The following is a 19,320-nucleotide window of genomic DNA, read 5'->3' as shown; positions in this document are numbered from 1 at the left end:
AATCCTCAGCTGTTTTAATTTACATTCAGTCTTTACTGCATATTGTTTTTCTCCATATGTTCATGCTTTTTGCTGGAACAGCAATCGGGTTGTTCTAGAATGATCAAGTTCCTGATCCTCGTTGTTGAAATGTGTGCTTCAGTACATCTAAACAAACCAAACATCACCAAGCAGCCACTGGTTTTTGAGCTTTTCTTAGTTTTTTTGGTAGCTGCTCTAAGCTCGAGCTTCATGTGTCTGCGGTGTAGCGTAGGTGATGGCTCTGACTTCAGTACGGGTGGAATCTGCCTCAGTGCAGATTCCTCAGACTGGCCCTGGAGTGGAATTAAAGCTGTGTGTCTAATTTAAATTAGGATAGGTCAAATTGTTCCCTTTACAGTGACTTAGCAGCTCATTGTCTGAGATGTAATTACAGTAATAAGCGTTTTACATCTCTCAGTTCATTTTTCTGAAAATATGTTTCTCCAATTACCCGTCTGTATATCAGCACAGAGGACACACGTTTGAAAGTTAGTGACTGGGCAGCTGTTATACTGTCATGCTACAATGGTATTTCTGAGTATGATTAGTGAAATAACATTTAACTCTATTACATGCATAAGTGCTCTGGTCCAAAGACATGCAGTCAGACTGATTGGACATGCTAAACTAAATTTAAAGTGTGAAAGTCTGGGTGAATGTATGTGTCTCTCTGGGCATCTGCCCTGTGATGGACTGGCGACCTGTCCAGGGTGTTTCCTGACTTCCACCCAATGATCATTGGGATAGGCTCCACCTGCACCCCACGACCCAGTAGGATAAGTGGCTTAGAAAATGTATGTGTGTGCGTGTGTGTGTGTGTGTGTGTGTGTGTACATGCACAAAGCTATAGATGAGTGTTTATCATGATCAGATATTATACAATTAAACAACTAGCTAGACTGTGTATAGCCTATTATTATTTATTTTATTTTTATTTTACTATTTTGTTTGAAAGCAAAATATACAGTTTTTTTCTATGAACATGGCTTACAAAAGTAGCTCGAACAGTAACATTAACGTTTATTAGTTGTAAACTTAAATGTTTAATTTATTATTTGACAAACTAGCCTGCTACAAATATAAAACGATAACAAAACTTGGAGTTTAGGAACATTCTCGAGTAGGATCATTACTTAATAAAATGCTGATATTATACCAAATGATTTTTTTTTGGCAATATAATGACAAACAACACAAGTGATAGTGTTTTAAGTAAATAAAGTGCTGGTTGTAAGACCATCTGAAGCTGTTTGCAGTGGGCAGAAAATCTCTAGCTAAAGAACGGATGAAGTTTAGAGCCCAAAATCCTCTTCTTTAACCTGGCAGTCCTGCGGGTCATTACCGACACAAACACTCTCAGAAAGACTGAGCACTGAAACACACACACACACACACACACACACACACACACACACACACACACACACACACACACACACACACACACACGCACAAATCATCATCATCATCACTGCAGTAAAAGAGACCTAATAATGGAACTTATTGTTTTTGTTAATGCAACAAACATTTTAGTTTAGAGCATTGTACACATTTTGTGTAAAGTGTAACTGTTTTGGGTTTTGATCAGTGATTTCTGGTGAGAATGGAGAGTTTACCTTTCTGGTTGTGGATCCACGTCACTGCCTTCATGGCCACAAACTGCCTCTCAACCTGTGCGTCAATCAGTGGTGGACGAAGTACACAGGATGTACTTGAGTTAAAATAAAGATACCCAAGGTAAAATATTGCTCCAGTAAAAGTGGACGTCCTTACTGTGGAACTGGCCTTAGTCTGTCACTGTCTCTTAAAATTATCATAAGAACAAAACACTGAAGCCAGACAGTTTCCATTATGTAGTAACTTTTTAGGAAATAACTTTTTCAGTTAAATGTTTCAGTTTAAGATTTATTTGCAACTTCATTACAAGTGTAAGTTTAATAAAAACTTGCTTTAAACACAGGTTTACAAATTAGTTTTATTGGAGAACAGAAGCCATAGATGAAATGTCTGTGTTGGCTGTTGTTTGAGACTGAGCCGCAGTCACCGTGTGGTTTAGACATGAGCGCCCTCTGGTGACACCGACACACCTACACAAAAACCTCTGTGCTCACCTAACATGCAGACTGATGTGAGTCATGCATGAATGTTCAATTCTGTGCAGAAATATCAGCATAGATATGGAGAAAATATGACAGAAGACACTGCACACACAACGTTCCAGCATGGAAACACTGCTTGTGGAGATGATATATGACCATTTCAGTCACAAATCATCTCCACGCCATCACCTTCTCAGAAAATGCTATTTTTTTTGTATTTTCCAGACTTTAATGGGCACACATTTCTTGTATTTTTCCTGAGATGCACTTATGACATTTGTGTGGGTTAATGTTCCAAAAATAACCTTAATCGATTTTTCCAACATTTTCCAACATTATTTTATCTTACAACCCAACGGGCTGCTATTTGTTACTGTTGCTTTAAAACAAACATAGTTAAACGGTCTCTGTTCTGATTGACTGTCCTGGATTGCGCCTCATTCAGAAAGCAGTCCAGGCTCAAATGCTCATTGTAATTTCAGTGTAAAGAAGGGGAGCTGCTGAAAAAAGAAGAATTCAAAACAGTCTGTATTTGCTGCTTCATTTCCATATATGGAATGCATAGACTAGCGAGTTAATGGTACAATTTGAAACTTTATCAGTGTTTACACTCTGCACCAACCTCCTTTATTTAAAAAAAAGTGAAAAAATTCAGTTTGTCATGATATGGACTCTTTATGTCTTGGCCAAACTCAAGAACCTTCCCATAGACAGATAAAAGCACACTGTGGATAGAGAGTACAGACTCTGAGCGGACAGTAGTGCTCCTCTACTCTCAGCCAGTCATGGAGGATCTATGGATTACTGGTGGTAAATGAACTGACAGCCATGTGACAAAAGGGAATTTAAGATTATGGGTTCTACTAAATATGCTTGATGTTTAATTGGATTACTATGGTCTTAATGACACTTGGCCTTATGGACTGTTTTCATTGTTAGAAACAATGCACACAAACACACAAGCGAAATGTGGGTCTCAGCTTTCAGAAATATTTAATTTAATCACCATATCTGCATGCATTCATATTATAGGATCAGTATACTTCAATGATAAGACAACAAATAATTAAAATGGTCATGAAAAGGGAGACAAAACAAAAGGACAGTGTGAATACAAGTAAGAAATGATCAAGTAAGCTATTTCATACTTAAGAGCACACCAGCGTTGGGCTACATAGATGATGAAAGTGAAAAAGGAGATAGAAAACTGATTTCCTTCGTTTGTTGTTTTCATTACCTGAATAATGAAATACCAAAGATTACAAAGAGGAAAAAAAGGTTTCATAAATGAGGTTTATGTTCATTATACAAACACACAAATCCAGTGTGATTATTATTAATGAAGAGTAACGCATAAAAAGAAAGAGTGAGTGATGTAATGAATATTGATTACTACAGAACTTATACAATAAAATCACACTGCATTCCTCCCAGAGCATTAAAAAGCAGTTCAGTGAATACAAGTCATTAGAAATATAATATTATTTACAGTGCATAGTGTGGAGCTGCCCAATGCATTTTCCAGTAAGAGCCACTGGACAATGTAGGCTGCTTCTACTTAAAGCAGGCGAAACAACAACAATAATCTCCACTTCTCTCACATTTCATTTCATCCACTTCATTTACACTCTCTCTTTATTCCTTGGTTCAGCTGAAAATGAGCAAGATTTATTTCAGACATTTTCAATCTATTGGTCTAGTACAGAACATGGATGAACATTTAAACCTAAACTCATCACAGATTCATAGTTTGATTTCACTGTGGTCGTTCAATAAACATAAAATCAGAAAAACATAACCATCAAACTTATTGCATGCTTCTCCTTCCATAGTCTCTTATGGCTTATTTTACTGCTTTTCAGTATTGCATACATATATTGAACCTGTATTAATCATGTTATTTTTACATTAATGTGGACAGTATACATGTAAAAAGAATACAAACCTGACAGTAAAGTACTATGATCTAGATAAAAATTGTGCTGCATTGCAGAAACGTTTCTATGTGTACTACATAAATGATTTTCCCCTGGAAAACACAGGTCTAATGAAGCATGAAAAATATGAACCATATGTAAAAAAAGAAGAAAAGAAATACAGGGAAGATGTGATTATGGTAGGTATTCATAATTCATAAACCTGTAAAAATATAATAGACAATCTATATACATTTGGATGGAGAAAAATAACCTGTTAGGACATGAAGTTTCAATTAAATGCCATTCTGATCAATAGTTGCACAGGTGACATGTTTCTTTAAACAAAGAAATAATTGTCATTAAAGCATTTTTAATATGGCATTATAATCCAGTGTTTCTGAGACAGTCAGTGTAAGACTTTAAGTGTGACTACTAGTTCTTCCAGTGTATTCCTGCAGTGAGTTCCAGTTTCCTAAATCCAGTGATTTTTCATTAAGGTCCAGTGGTTGTCTTTTTGAGATGCTATAATACTATGGCTTCAGTGGCTCAGACCTACCTTAATAATATTAATAACAATAGAAACACCACAAAAGGCTTTTAATGTCTCCTTTACATTGCAATTCAGGTCATTAGATGACTGTTTCCAGTTGTAAGTTCAATTAGGTTTTCTTTACACTGAATGCATAAGTGGGCAGACGACTCCTCACTACCAAATGTGTGAGTCTGACAGTGTCCCTGCACATCAGAGACAGACAAAAAAACTCCACCCAGTCCTTTGTGCTCTTATTGGGCATAGAAAACCATTTAAAAAGAAAGCGATAAATCGTGTTCTGAAACAACAGTTGAAGTGACCCCATAGCAACATTGTTAAAATGTCACTTCAACATTGTACTGTATTTTTTATGCAATACTTAATACACACACACACACACACACACACACACATACACACACACACGCACACACACACATCTTCTAAGCCGCTTCTGCTTCTGGGTTGCATACTTAATACAGTACTATGCAAAAAAATCTTAAACCACCTTCATTTCTTTAATTTCCAGTCAAAATCACTATTAAGCACAAGTTATTATTTTCAAGAGACATTTCTGAGGAGATTAGATATAAGATAATCCATAAGGAAAAGGAAGTCAATAGAACAGACATATACAAAATAATCTCGCCGGCCACTTTATTAGGTACACCTTGCTTGTAAAAGGTTGGACCCCCTTTTGCCTTTAGAACTGCCTTAATTCTTTGTATCAAACTTTCAACAAGGTGTTGGAAAAATTCCTCAGAGATTCTGGTTGGTTATTTGAGTTACTGTTGCCTTTCTATCATCTCGAACCAGTCTGCCCATTCTCCTCTGACCTTTCACATCAACAAGGCATTTTCGCCCACACAACTGCCGCTCACTGGATATTTTCTCTTTTTCTGACCATTCTCTGTAAACCCTAGAGATGGTTGTGCGTGAAAATCCCTGTAGATCAGCAGTTTCTGAAATACTCAGACCAGCCCATCTGGCACCAACAACCATTCTTTCTTTCCCATTCTGATGCTCAGTTTGCACTTCAGCAAGTTGTCTTGACCACCTCTACATGCCTAAATGCATTCAGTTGTGGTCATGTGATTGGCTGATTAGCTATTTCTGTTAACAAGCAACTGAACAGGTGTACTTAATAAAGTGGCTGGTAAGTGTATATAGACAAAGCAACCTAATAACTGTCCTAGACTTGGCAAACCATAAAAACTGTCACCATCAGATAAACCAGAGGTGTCAAATTTTATCTGCCAAATTGTAGGTTATTAAAGCAGGAGCTCACATTAAAAAAATCCACAGGTGTTTTTATCCATCCTTATTAAGTGACCCTTATTAGTCCCACAATGGGGACTTCCACTGTGAGAACAACTCAGCACAATGAGTCTGAAAGAATGTGCAGCTGTCAATAAACTGTAACTGAGAAAAGGAAATAGATGAAAAAGAACAGTTGCAAATAAAATAGAGAAGCTGCTGGTGTTCTTAGAACAATGGACTAACAACCCCAGAGTCCAGACCTCAACATCACTGAATGTGTTTGGGTTTGCATAGATAGTGAGCAAATGCAACCAATCAACATTTAAGACTGAATGTCAGAGTTTTGGAAAACTATCCCTGCAGATTTATTTGAAAAATTCAAAGCAGGTCTTCTGAAAAAAAACAAAACCATAATCTGTAATAAAGGTAAAGGGTGGGTGCACTAAATACATTGCTTCTGTGCAATTTCCTGATAAATGTTTTCGTTTTCTCTCCTGATGCTGAAAATGACGGCTGGTCTCTGACTTTTGCACAGCACTGTATTTCTACAAATTTTTACTTATTTTATCCAGTGAAACTGTCTTGTTCCATTAAAGTATTACATATCATGGGTAACCTACAGATGGTCTGTGTAGGTAGTAGTGTCACTAGTCACAGTCAGTGTAGCTCATTTACAGTAAATAGGAAAAAGCAGAGTCAGTAGATACTTGCAATATACACACAAAGGAAGGCAGAGTGAGCAGACAAATGCACTCCCTAAGTGCCTAATACACACACACACACACACATACATACACACAAGTACCTATGGTGGCTTTAGAGAACAGATGATAAACAAAGAATACGGAAAGACTGTATGTGCGTTTGGAAGTACTGGGTGGGTGAGTCAATGTTTTCATGGGGTCTGATACCTCCTACAGGTAAAAAGCTGTGTTTGTTCAGACACTAAGAATCTGATCACATGCTCCTATTTTCTCTCTCAAACACACACAATGAAGACAGTAAGCTATAAAGGTTATTCACCATTCTGACAAAGTTCAGTCTGACAAAATTGCAAACGACCTTAGGCACGCTGTAATGGGGTGAACATTAAAAAGGTTCAAAGGGTGTGTATGAGAATGAGAATGTGTTCATTTGGCGTTTTAGGCAATTAGGCTTAAGTACACCTGCTTTGAACGAAGAAAAAGTAATCAGAAAACTGCCTGCTGTCCTGCTTTTCCTGTTCATTAGAGCAGCCCACCTCACCCTGTGGAAGGGGAAAGATGCATAAGCTGAATGGTTTATAGAAGTGCACAAAGTGTCAGGTTAATAATGATTATTTTTTAACTCACAGAAAGTGACACCCGGAAATGGTAGGTGACTTCCTGGAATGATGTCACTGGAACTGACCACATGTGAGTGGTCCCCTGGAAAGAACAGCATAAAAGCATTTTAACAGGAGAAAATCCTCTTGCAGCTACTATGCTTACCATATAGATCGATAATGTGCTACCTTTGATAGGGCACTCTTCTCCTCAGAGAATTCAGTCTCTGTGTGGTTTACACATGAACGCCCCCTAGTGACTCTACACCGCCTCACCCACATGACCTCAGAGGACCTAAAGGAACAGAAAACTGCTAGAGAGATGGCCGTAGTGAAGGCAATACACTGCACACTTCGTATGTGCACTTACCTCATGTACAGAGTGATGTGGGACATGGATGAATTTTCACTTCTGTGCAAAAATATTGTGTAGCTATGGACAAAGAAAAGAAGAGAGACTGCAAATAATGCTTTCTTAATAATGTAAGCAGGGACACAAGACAGACACTGGAAATGTTACTTAGAAATACACAGTATGTGTCAGAGAAAAAGCCTGATAAAACCGATGTAGACTGTCTCTCTGCAGAGAGACACACATACCTGCAACTGTTTGATGAAGCACAGTTCAATGTCTTCAATTCCTGATTAGTCTCAAGAATGTAAAGTTCATTTAGAGATGGCTGGAAATTTCCACCTGAATGTGAAAACAGCTTTAGACCACTTTAAACACTAGAGGGAAACCTCACACAAGGCACCTTTGTCAGTTTAAACATCAGAAACAACATATCAGGGTTCAGACATTGTTTTCCAAATATGGGTCTGGCTTGGCCCTGCGACGGACTGGCGACCTGTCTAGGGCATATCGTGCCTGCCGCACCGCGACCCAGAAGGGTAAGTGGCTTAGATGATGTGGGGGTGTGTGTGTGGGGGGGGGTTGTCAAGATTGGGTTCTTAAGGCCCTCCTTCCTCTTTTAAGAGATTTTACGTTGTATTTCCTCCTGCTTTATTCTTCCTCCTCGTGTTCAATTTCTTGAAATATTTATTGGTCTGGTACGCTGGTATAACTCACATGAGGGGTTCACAAGGTTCACTCTCATGAGAAAATGTACATGCAGGAAATAAACACCGAAAGCATTCAAGGAAGTACAGATTAGTGCTGCCAAAAGCACATTTAAATGTTTTGGCCAACTTTTTATGTTGTATGCTCAAAGAAGTAGCATTTTAAGATTAAATAAGTGTAGGCTAACCTTTTGCTATATCAGCACTATAAAAGCATGAGAACAGTGCAATAAGGAAAGTCTATACATTAGAGGGCTGTATTCAGGTTTAGATCAAAATTTTGGGCCCACTGTAAGCTCTAATTTGCAGTTGGCTTTATGTGTACATATTGCAGCTGTCGGAACAAAACCTCTTATGTCCAAAATGATAAACTTACAGGAGAAGAAAAAATCCTATTTTACATTTTTCCAAGTCATTTTGTGCCATTTCTTTTGTTCCTGTCATGAAATTTACACACAATGTAAAGGGCAAATTATGTCAAAAACTGAAAAACTACAAAAATAGAGATATGAGGTTTTGTTCTGACAATAGCGATAAACATGTGTGTGTATAGCTAACCATAAAACAAAGAGTGTACCTTCTGTGTTTGTGCTGCGTTGCCTTCGAGGCAGAGGTTGCTGACCCCCAGGCAGGCGGTTGCTGGCACCTGCGGTGTCAATGTCAGGGGGCTGAGGGGGTTTCTTGACCTTGTTGAGGAAAAGAGGGGCAGATGTGTGACTGAGCCTGTTCCTGCTCCTGCTGTCCTTATCCAGAACCCGAGACTTTGCCTTCTTGATTATAGTAGTGATGGTGGGAGCAGGACTACTTTCTGAGGGAAAGAGAGTACGAAACAGAGAAAAACTGAGTATATAATCTTCCACTCTAAGGATCAATTACATTTGCTACACTTTAAGAAAAGCCCTTTTCTGTCAAAGCTAATTATACAGGCACTATGTAATCAAAGAGGACTGAGGGGTGAAAACATGAATGTGTTTCCTCACTACACAAGCAGCCCAGTATAAGCTGGAGAACAAACACAAGCCACAGACATGTTGAATACAACACTACACTCCCACTGAGAGTAGTGCTCAGCTGTAGGCTCTACATCAAGCACTCTCATTCACGCATTCAATCACACTGAAAAAAGTGTGGGATTTGAAATGGATAATCAGAATTCAGACTTTCTTTTGTTTACTAACTTACAAAGTATGACTTGCTTACAGTACCTGATGTGGATTGGTTTGTGCTTGGCAACAAGCTGACAGTAGCCGACTGGTTGGTTGTAGCAGTTGTTGGAGGGCAGCAAGCTGGATGATTAGGCAAAGTTGGAGAGGTGGTGTCTGTTTTTATGAGAAACAATTGGAGAGTTTGAGAAATGTTTTGTTTTCCATTAGCTCACAAACTCAGGGCTTAAAAATGTTACTTTATTTTACAAACAGACATACAGATGGGTGACAAATTCAAGGAAAAAAATTGAATAAATGAGTGGAGAAATATAATAAATGCTGATGCCTCCAGTCAGGTGTTCAGAGTGATGCATATAAGCAATTAAGTTAACACATTCTGTTGCATGTATAAATGTGCAGGACAAGCTGACCTCAACTTTGGATCAAAATAGCAAGAAGAAAACATGAGTATGATATCCTACATGAGGGTGATATCCCTCCAGTACAATTCCAGAGATGTACAATCTATATAACATTGCACTGTGGATGCACTGATGGTCTGTGGTAGCCAAACACTAAGACTAACAAACTTTATATTGGTTTTTACCTTAATTTGTCACTTGTCTGTATTTGCATTACAAGGGAAATCACATGTGATTATATTAGCATGTGTTGTATTCATTTGATGTTTTGGCACCTGGAGAGAGTGTAGACATAGGATATCTGGGAGAAGAATAAACGGCCTTATGAGAGGAACCCAGTGCTGAGCGAGACCTGGGGGAGGGGGGTGGGTGGGGGTTGGGGGGGGGGTTGCAGGGGCAGAGAGAGAGAGAGAGAGAGAGAGAGAGAGAGAGAGAGAGAGAGAGAGAGAGACCTGGATCAGACGTTTAAATGGGACTGTTACACAGATTGCTCAAACACTGCCACTGCTATGAAAGTGCACTAAATTACACTTTTCTGAGAATATGTTTGTGCTATACCAAGCCAAATATTTATGATGTGTGGAATATGAGGATTTTACTATCTAATCGAAAATAAATTAAGAAGCCTAAATAGTCTTAATTACAACTACTTGAACATGACTGGAACTGTTCAGAGATACTTGCTTTAGTTTTGAACCTTGCCTATATCACAGTCACTAATCAACCTACATTGCTGTGGTGGCATTTCTAAAAAATATTTTAAAAGAAATAAGCCCAAGTTTACCCACTGTACAGAAAATGGAAAAAGGACTGAAGACAGAAAAACAGGTGGGAAAAAACCCAGAGCATACCATGAACACATGGATGGACAGAAAGTGACAGTGGCAGTGAGGAAAGGCATCCAGGAGATGTAGAGAACACAGGAGGAGAAAGAACTACAAATAAAAGACAAAGAGGAAGACTGAGAGAACGAGACAGAACAAAAAACGAACACACCAATTCACTCAAGACTAGAAGGGAAAAAACCCATCTTTTCCTTAAAAAAAGTTATGTTGAGAAGAATGTGCAAATTAAGAGTGTGTGTGTCTCAGAGCAAAACCACTATCAAGACCAACTTCAAGGACAGGACTCAGATAAACAAATAACAACGAAAAAAGGATTTCTTAACAGTAATCATCAGTATCGAGTGGATGTCATTTAGTGCCTCACTAAAGCTCTTTTGCATATTGACTCACTAATGCTTCAGGTCAACAAGTCTTATAATGTTATGTTTTGCACATGAGGTTCCCATGGTGACACACAGTGTGGTTAAACAAACCACGAATGTAAGTCATAGCAGTATGAGTATAGGCTACGTATCTAATGTAAAACCTAATTAACTGTTTAAATGCCTTGTATCTATATATACTGAAAGGCATTATATAATTCTCTATGCTGCATTCACATTACAGTGTGGTAAGGCCATTTATACGGACACAAGTGGCATTTCTGTGTGGAGGATTGTGGGAGTGGCGGTGGCATGAAACACATGAAGAGAGTGGTAAAAGGTTGAGCTTTTCTCAACTTTGTGCAAATGAGAAGCCAGCCAACAGCCAATCAGATTAAAAAGGATGTTAGACTATTTCCATTGGGCAACTAACCTTTTTTTAGCGACATGCCCACAGTGCTTTCTTTCTATGTAATGTAAATGCAGTTTGAAACAGGCAGATTTGATTATAAGAGTCATAGCAATCTGTCACAGCTATGTACTATTCTTAGATAAATATATGAGGCATAACACAAACTGCATTACATTAACACATGTTTTAGGACTTTCTGTAACTGCAACTAATGCACTCTGGTGGTTCACCGGCAAAATGCTGAAAAACCTACTGGGTACCAGAAGGACTTAACTGATAACAGAGTATTGCTTTAGTTGTTTTTAATCTACTGAACACCACAAATCAACACTGGAATCCATACAAAGATCACATATTTGGGTTTATGGTCTTCATCATGAGAATTAAACTGGAGCTCTAATGTATACATACCCATCAACCTCAGCTACGTTTCCATGCTGATGCATGTTTAGCACATAGAGAATGGACATTGAGATGACACTAAAGGAAAGAGAAAGAGGAAATAGCACTTAGGACAGAAGACATTCCGTTTTTAATACGCTAAACATATTATTATTATTTGCCAGCTCAGAGTGGTTTCTCTTCTCTCACCTGAAGGCCATAATGATGACCAGGGCTAGAATGGTGCCCTGCAGGAACTTGTGGCTCAAGCAGCCCTGCTCTGGAACGGCACTCTGCAAACACATTCCAAACAGCTTTCAACCTCTCTCCTGAACTATTTCATTAAATGTCTTGTATTCATTGGCAGTTGCAGCCTGCTTGACAATTTCTGAGCATCTTTGTTTATTTAAAGTGGAATTAAAGATGAAAGATCCCTGTGCTAAAGAAGAATAAGCTCCAATCTCACAGACCAGACTACTGTGTAGGCTTAACATTTCATTCATGAGGATTTTATTTTGAGGCAGCTTGGACCATTTCTAATGGTAGGTCTAGGTTTTCAAATAAAATCTGATGTTTATATAATTGGCTGCGTCTTATCAAAAGCAGGAACAAAACTTTTAAATGATGTACTGTAAAAATGCTTAGATCTTATACATAAAAAACTGGTTTGCCCTAAAAAGTTCATTGAAATTCCAATAATAATAATAATAATAATAATAATAATAATAATTTAACAGAATGTAAAACACAGATTATTGTTCTGTTAACTTAGTATTCAAAGTACAACAAACTCAAAATTGTAAGGCAACCAGGGTATTTACTTTTTTACCTTAAGACACTGAATATGTTTTGCAGTGTTTTGCAACTACTGAAAGGACAATTAGGTTGTGCAGTTGACACAGATGTGTGTGGGTTTTGTAGAGAGTTATGTAGAAGTAATAAGTACTGGGATTACTTTTCTAGAAAAGTAATTAATAATTTTTAATGGATTGCTGTATTTTAGTAACTACCCCAACACTGTCAAACCATGGGAAAATAATTACTCTGACAGTGAAAATGCTGTGACAAAAGCAACATTTGCTACCTTTGAACATCCACTATTTCCTTCTAGAAATATAATATTTGCTTTAATTCATCCCATTCCACTACATTTCATCCCTTCTCATGCATTACGCATTTTAACCCTCAGGGTAACCAAAACAATGTCACCTTTTGCAACAAAGAGACATTAGGGTGCCTACCTTGCTTCCTGATTTGACAGTTATCTTCTTAAATGGACCACTACCTGTTCTGCTAAACTGGCTTCCTGACTGGCTGAAATGACAAAAGAACAACATATCTGTTTACAATGCTTGTTTTCATGCCAGACAAACACACCAGCAGTGGCATCCACATTAGGCCTGTTAATCAGGAACCAGGTTTACAACAAAAAACACTAAGGTGTTTACTACTTGCTGCTTATCACATAGAAAAACAATGAATGGTAGCTGTTGTACTTACTGATGTAACTTAGCCAAGTTCTGTACTGCGCCCCCCCCCTTAACATTTGTTTTTGCAACTGACAAATATTGATTAAAACAGATGATGGGTAAGTGTCTGAATTAATTTACTGATTCATGCTTTCTTCAGCTATTTAGTACATAAAATGGTTTACCCCTATATAGAACAATACTAATGTGTTATCAAGTGAGAAAGAATCAAAGAATCAAGAATCACATACAAATTTTTTCTTTGGTTTTGCTGCGAACCAAAAGTGATAAATGGTCTGATAAGTGAATGTCTGAATGGTCTTCGGTAAGACTGCATAAGTGCTTGCACTCACACACCTGACTGTACCCCCGCTGACAGTGCTTTTCATGCTGTCAAGGCGTCGTAGTTTAGCAAGTTTGCGGCTCCAGCGTTCAAGCTCATCGATACGAGTCTCCAGATTATCTGTCAGTTTGCACAGTTCTTTTACGGCTCCCACATTCTCCATAAAGATACGCTCCTAACAAATGCATCCACAGACAAAAGAATGCATTCTTATTACTGTGTGAACGTAAGTCATGTCTGCACATCAAATACATTTTAGGTGTTTGCTTGTGTGATACAAGTGTTCTAATTTAATATATTTTATATATTTATGACATGCTGTCTTGATATTGTTTGTGAATCCGCCAAGGGCTGAAGTTCAATTTCTACACTGTGTGACAATTAAGCAGCCCACACTACTCTATACACAGCATATTATGAAAGCATTTCTAAATTTGCATGGGCGCATGGGAGTCAATATGCACACCTTATTGACTACCAGTAAATTAGGGATGGTCTCTCCATTGGCACACACTACGTCTCCCCCCTCCTTCACAGCTTCTGGAAGAATCTTCTGAACCTCTTGAGCTATCACTCCTGATGTAAACACAAACAAATGCACGCATAAGGTGAGTACAAATCTGCAGCTGTGTCAGTGGTGCAAAAGGCTACACACACAGTACTAAGCAAAAAAAACAAAAACAAAAAAAAAAAAAAACACCCCAAATTTCATTATTTACTGTCAAAACAGCCATTCTGTACTGTACTATATAGTTGTTTCGTCCTGACTCTAAAAAATGAATAACTTATACAAAACCATTATGCCATTTTTGCCATTATGTATAAGTTATTTATTTCTCAGAGTCAGGTAGAAAGAAAAAAATAGAGCATTACCCAGAAGCTTCAACAAAAAATACATGCTTTTAGAGTTTAGTGTTTCCACCCTTTGCCTTTATTACAGCTTCTATTCTTTTCAAAAGACTTTTGTTTTTATAAAGATCTGCAGGGATATTTGTCCTCCTTTTAAGTTCAGTCTTAGAAGTCGATTGCATTTTCTGCTCCTCAGAATCCAAGTAATCCCAAACACATTCAGTGATTTTGGGGGTCTCTGGGGTATTCAGTCCATCGTTTTTGAGAACACCAGCAGTTTCTTTGCTTGATTTGCACATTTTCTTCTTTTTTTGTCTATTTCCTTTTCTCAGTAATGCCTTCTTGACAACTACATGTCCTTTCAAGTTCATATTGTGGATCTTTTTAGATCTTAAGCAAGAGTGGAGCTTGATTTTCTCTCAACAAAAAGATGAAAAGACAAAAGATTTAAATACTGTTTGGAAACTGATGCTGACATAATTGATGATCTCATATCATCTCCTCAGAAATATCTCCTTTAGCCATTTCAGATGCACATGAGAAAATGACCTGTAAGGTAGTTAAGGTGAGTTTGAATACTTGCTTGTGTGAATGTTAGTGTCTCTTTGAAGAGGAACATAAAGTCAGTGAAATCTGTGGGGACAGCTTTTTTGGAAGCACACAGCTGTGACTCTGAATTTAAGATGCAATGGCAGTAGGTTTCCGAAAGTAAACAGCAGACAAATTAAATAAAATGTATAAACAAAAGAGCTGTCTCTCATGAACACTCATGTTCACACACACATACAAATACACACACACACACACACACACACACACACACACACACACACACACACACACACACACACACACACACACATATATATATATATAGTTGTAGTTATATAGTTATATATAGTTTTGATGTGGTTACCGGTCTCTGCGGTGTTATCAATGCCCACAGTAGCAGCAAACTCAGGCTTGTACTGGTAATGCACCAATCGCATTTGAGAAATTCGCTTCAGGTTATCTGTGGTGTCCACCTACAGAGAGATATTTTGAATGATCTGGTGACAGTAAACTATATAGCATAAATTACAGTCAGGTCAGAGAATGTTAACAATCCCTTACAGATCACACGCACACATACACACGCACCTCCTTCACATTCTCTTTGGTGCGGATGTCTGAGGGATGTACAAGAGAGCCCATGACCTTGAGGTTGCCGTGGACTACCAGTGCCTCATCAGGTCGGTCAGTGTTGATGCCAACTCGGCCATGGTGGTAGACCGAGTCTGGAAGCTGACCCCTCTGCCACAACACCTCACTATCACTCTCAAACTGACCTGGGTTAGATGCCTAGGACAGGAGAAGAAAAAGAGAGAAGGAGAGAGAGAAACGAGAGAGAGCATAATAAACTAAATACTTTGATACTATTATCAAAAAGTCAATAGTAAATATTATAGCAGCATTATTACAGTACAGTATGTATATATAGTCCTGTTCAAAAGTCATAAGATCATGAGAAAATGATTTGTAAAGCTGTTTATCAGGTCAGTAAACACTTATATGTTACTCATTTTTATTTAAAATCTCAACAAAACTGAAAAACTAATTTGACTAGGGCTGCCCAAATCATATAACTGTATAGTGTTTATACTGGCAAAAATAAACTTACTGCTGAGACAAATGCTTCTAAACCATTTCCCTGGCTGCTGATGACTTTTAGACAGTGTGTATATTAAACTTAAGCTACACATTAGCATATCCATAACATAATGTTTGGGAAAGTATGTATATACAAGCAGTTCATCAAGTTCTTAAAAACATTCTTAGACGTTCTTAAAAATGTTCATGAGAAACAACACAAAAGAAAACATGAGAGTGTCAAAGGAGGATGCCTCCTTTAGACAGAATGACACATAGACACACAGAGACAGGCAGTGATTGGAGCACGACCAGACTGACAGCGGTTACCCTGACGATGATCCTCTCAGACACCTGCGCCGCCACCGTATAACTCTGACTGTGGGATTGAGCCTGGAGAGCCACCACCAGCATAAAGTACCTACACACATACACAATTTCTCATACATCATACATCATAGTTGGCTCTCTGTGTGAAAGTTTTCAGCTTAACAGTTTGATAAATTTGTATGTGAATAGCCCTGCTGAAGCAGGAAAACTGTAAACTAAACAGTACAGTGCTGTACTTCTGCAAGTTTGCAAGTTTCAGTGAGCTTATATGTCTATATACTTGTGTTTGTACAACCCCAATTCCAATGAAGTTGGGATGTTGTGTAAAACATAAATAAAAACAGAATACAATGATTTGCAAATCCTTTTCAACCTATATTCAATTGAATACACTACAAAGACAAGATATTTAATGTTCAAATGGATAAACTTTATTGCTTTTTGCAAATATTCACTCATTTTGAATTTGATGCCTGCTACACGTTCCAAAACACTGTGTTATATCACAATTCCTTTTAATAACACTCAATAAGCGTTTAGGGAACTAAGGACACTAATTGTTGAAGCTTTGTAGGTGGAATTCTTTCCCATTCTTGCTTGATGTACAACTTCAGTTGCTCAACAGTCCAGGGTCTCCATTGTTGTATTTTGCGCTTCATAATGTGCCACACATTTTCAATGGGAGACAGGTCTGGACTGCAGGCAGGCCAGTCTAGTACCGCACTCTTTTACTACGACGCCACGCTGTTGTAACACATGCAGAATATGGCTTGGCTTTGTCTTGCTGAAATAAGCAGGACGTCCCTGAAAAAGACGTTGCTTGGACGGCAGCATATGTTGCTCCAAAACCTGTATGTACCTTTCAGCATTAATGGTGCCTTCACAGATGTGCAAGTTACCCATGCCATGGGCACTAACGCACCCCCATACCATCAAAGATGCTGGCTTTTGAACTTTACGCTGATAACAATCCGGACAGTCCTTTTCTTCTTTGGCCTGGAGGACACGACGTCCATGATTTCCAAAAACAATTTGAAATGTGGACTCGTCAGACCACAGGACACTTTTCCACTTCGCGTCAGTCCATCTCAGATGAGCTCGGGCCCAGAGAAGCCAGCGGCGTTTCTGGATGTTGCTGATATATGGCTTTCGCTTTTCATGGCAGAGTTTTAACTTGCACTTGTAGATGGAGTGACGAACTGTGTTCACTGACAATGGTTTTCTGAAGTGTTCCTGACCCATGTAGTAATATCCATTACAGAATGATGTCGGTTTTTAATGCAGTGCCATCTCAGGGATCGAAGGTCATAGGCATTCAGTGTTGATTTTCTGCCTTGCCGCTTACTTGCAGAGATTTCTCCAGATTTTCTGAATCTTTTGATGATATTATGGACTGTAGATGATGAAACCCCTAAATTCCTTGCAATTGCATGTTGAGAAACATTTCTCAACAATGTTGTTCACAAAGTGGTGAACCTTGCCCCATCCTTGCTTGTGAACGACTGAGCCTTTCAGGGATGCTCTCTTTATACCCAATCATAACATCACCTGTTTCCAATTAACCTGCTTACCTGTGGAATGTTCCAAACAGGTGTTTTTTGAGCATTCCTCAACTTTCCCAGTCTTTTGTTGCCCCTGTCCCAACTTCATTGGAATTGGGGTTGTAATTATGTATGTGTTTCCTACCTCTGGTCAGGGTTTGGTTTGCCCTTCTTCCTCATATTATTGGCTGTGGTCTCACTAAAGTGGAGTCGGCCCACTGTTACCTTAGTAACCTGTTCTGGAGGCAGAGTCACCCTACAACCAACACAAACCATTAAATCATTCCACAGAATCAGTAAACATAGTTTGGCTACATTTTTCTTGTGTCATTAAAGGAAGCACTCATAAAACATATTCAAGTACACTATGTTTTCAATAAAAAAAAAACCACTTTGTTGCAGGTGGCAATGATTCTGATACTAGTACTAGTAAATTTCAAACAATTTGTATGAATCTGTAAATCTGATGAAACTTTCAATGTATTCAGAATGAGCACAAAGCTATAGATTATCATAATGACTAAGAAATCTGCATAACATTAAAAACAAATTTCTAAAATGTAACATTTTGAATGCCTCATATTTTAACGGTGATCAAATCTTAGATCAGAAAACTGTCAGATCAAGCAGTTACTAAAATAAATAATTACATTACATTATTTATCATTTAATAACTGGTGTTCCCAAAACTCAGAAATTTGAATAAAATCATGATCTTAAAATATCTTCTGGTATCTAGCTTTTAGTTATTATTGAATTAAATCACAACTTTAATACAAAATTAGGTTTTTCCAAATGTCTGGGTCTAACACTAGTATACATTTGGTAAATGTCCTGCTGTACTGTAGTAAATGAGTGATAATGGGTGATAGAAAACTCACAGTACAGGTTTAAACGGTCTCTTGCTGCGGTCAGACTGTGACTGCTCCACATTAATGGTCTGGTTCATTGCTTCCAACTGTGCAGTCAGAACATTTAATGAGCATATTATTTTCACAATGGAGCAGAATTTTGTAAAAACAGATATTACAGTAACACATTTGACACATAAATCAATGTACTTGACCAGATTTAAATTCACTTATAGGCCTTTTACAGTAACTCTCCTTTATTCCTCACCTTGACTCCATTGAGTTTCAGGTAAAAGCATTCTATTGGTTGTAGTCCTTCACTGGTCTTAACGTATTTTGGATCCCCAAGCATGCCGATGTATACAGTGACCTGGAAGTGGTTCTTTTTCTGACACACGAATGCATCATCAGCCAAAGAGAAATTAAAACCCTTGTCAGCATCTACCCTGTACGTAGGCATTGGGCTGAAGGGAGTGAAAAAGAGAGAGAGAAAAAAAAAGGGGGAGAGAAAGAGAAAGAGAATTTTTACCCTTATATCTTCTTGCAGC

At 38.1% G+C, this 19,320-nt stretch overlaps 1 protein-coding gene across 6 annotated transcripts in view; it reads right to left on the bottom strand.

Moving 5' to 3' along the window:
- Positions 1–5,611: 5,611 nt before the first annotated feature.
- The window catches only part of myrf (myelin regulatory factor), a 33,217-nt gene continuing 19,508 nt past the window's right edge, over positions 5,612–19,320 (bottom strand). For 4 of the 6 annotated variants that reach the window (XM_017706721.2, XM_017706723.2, XM_037542840.1 and 1 more), the window contains exons 8-27: positions 19,041–19,236; positions 18,803–18,879; positions 18,067–18,177; positions 16,372–16,471; positions 15,562–15,762; positions 15,338–15,446; positions 14,039–14,148; positions 13,587–13,747; positions 13,002–13,074; positions 11,971–12,053; positions 11,791–11,859; positions 10,612–10,695; positions 10,036–10,112; positions 9,399–9,512; positions 8,771–9,001; positions 7,735–7,828; positions 7,505–7,567; positions 7,324–7,429; positions 7,163–7,237; positions 5,612–7,077 (exon numbers count right to left, since the gene is read on the bottom strand). In XM_017706721.2, the coding sequence (XP_017562210.1) occupies positions 6,988–7,077; positions 7,163–7,237; positions 7,324–7,429; positions 7,505–7,567; positions 7,735–7,828; positions 8,771–9,001; positions 9,399–9,512; positions 10,036–10,112; positions 10,612–10,695; positions 11,791–11,859; positions 11,971–12,053; positions 13,002–13,074; positions 13,587–13,747; positions 14,039–14,148; positions 15,338–15,446; positions 15,562–15,762; positions 16,372–16,471; positions 18,067–18,177; positions 18,803–18,879; positions 19,041–19,236 (2,224 nt within the window). In that variant the 3' untranslated portion in view covers positions 5,612–6,987. The remainder of the gene's footprint in view (positions 7,078–7,162; positions 7,238–7,323; positions 7,430–7,504; positions 7,568–7,734; positions 7,829–8,770; positions 9,002–9,398; positions 9,513–10,035; positions 10,113–10,611; positions 10,696–11,790; positions 11,860–11,970; positions 12,054–13,001; positions 13,075–13,586; positions 13,748–14,038; positions 14,149–15,337; positions 15,447–15,561; positions 15,763–16,371; positions 16,472–18,066; positions 18,178–18,802; positions 18,880–19,040; positions 19,237–19,320) is intronic. The other 2 variants (XM_037542841.1, XM_037542842.1) reach the window with 2 other exon arrangements.

Source organism: Pygocentrus nattereri, chromosome 11 (assembly GCF_015220715.1).
Source record: "Pygocentrus nattereri isolate fPygNat1 chromosome 11, fPygNat1.pri, whole genome shotgun sequence".
NCBI lineage: Eukaryota > Metazoa > Chordata > Actinopteri > Characiformes > Serrasalmidae > Pygocentrus > Pygocentrus nattereri.
The sequence above is the reverse complement of the archived record's forward strand: the minus strand, read 5'-3'. Positions and strand labels throughout refer to the sequence as shown.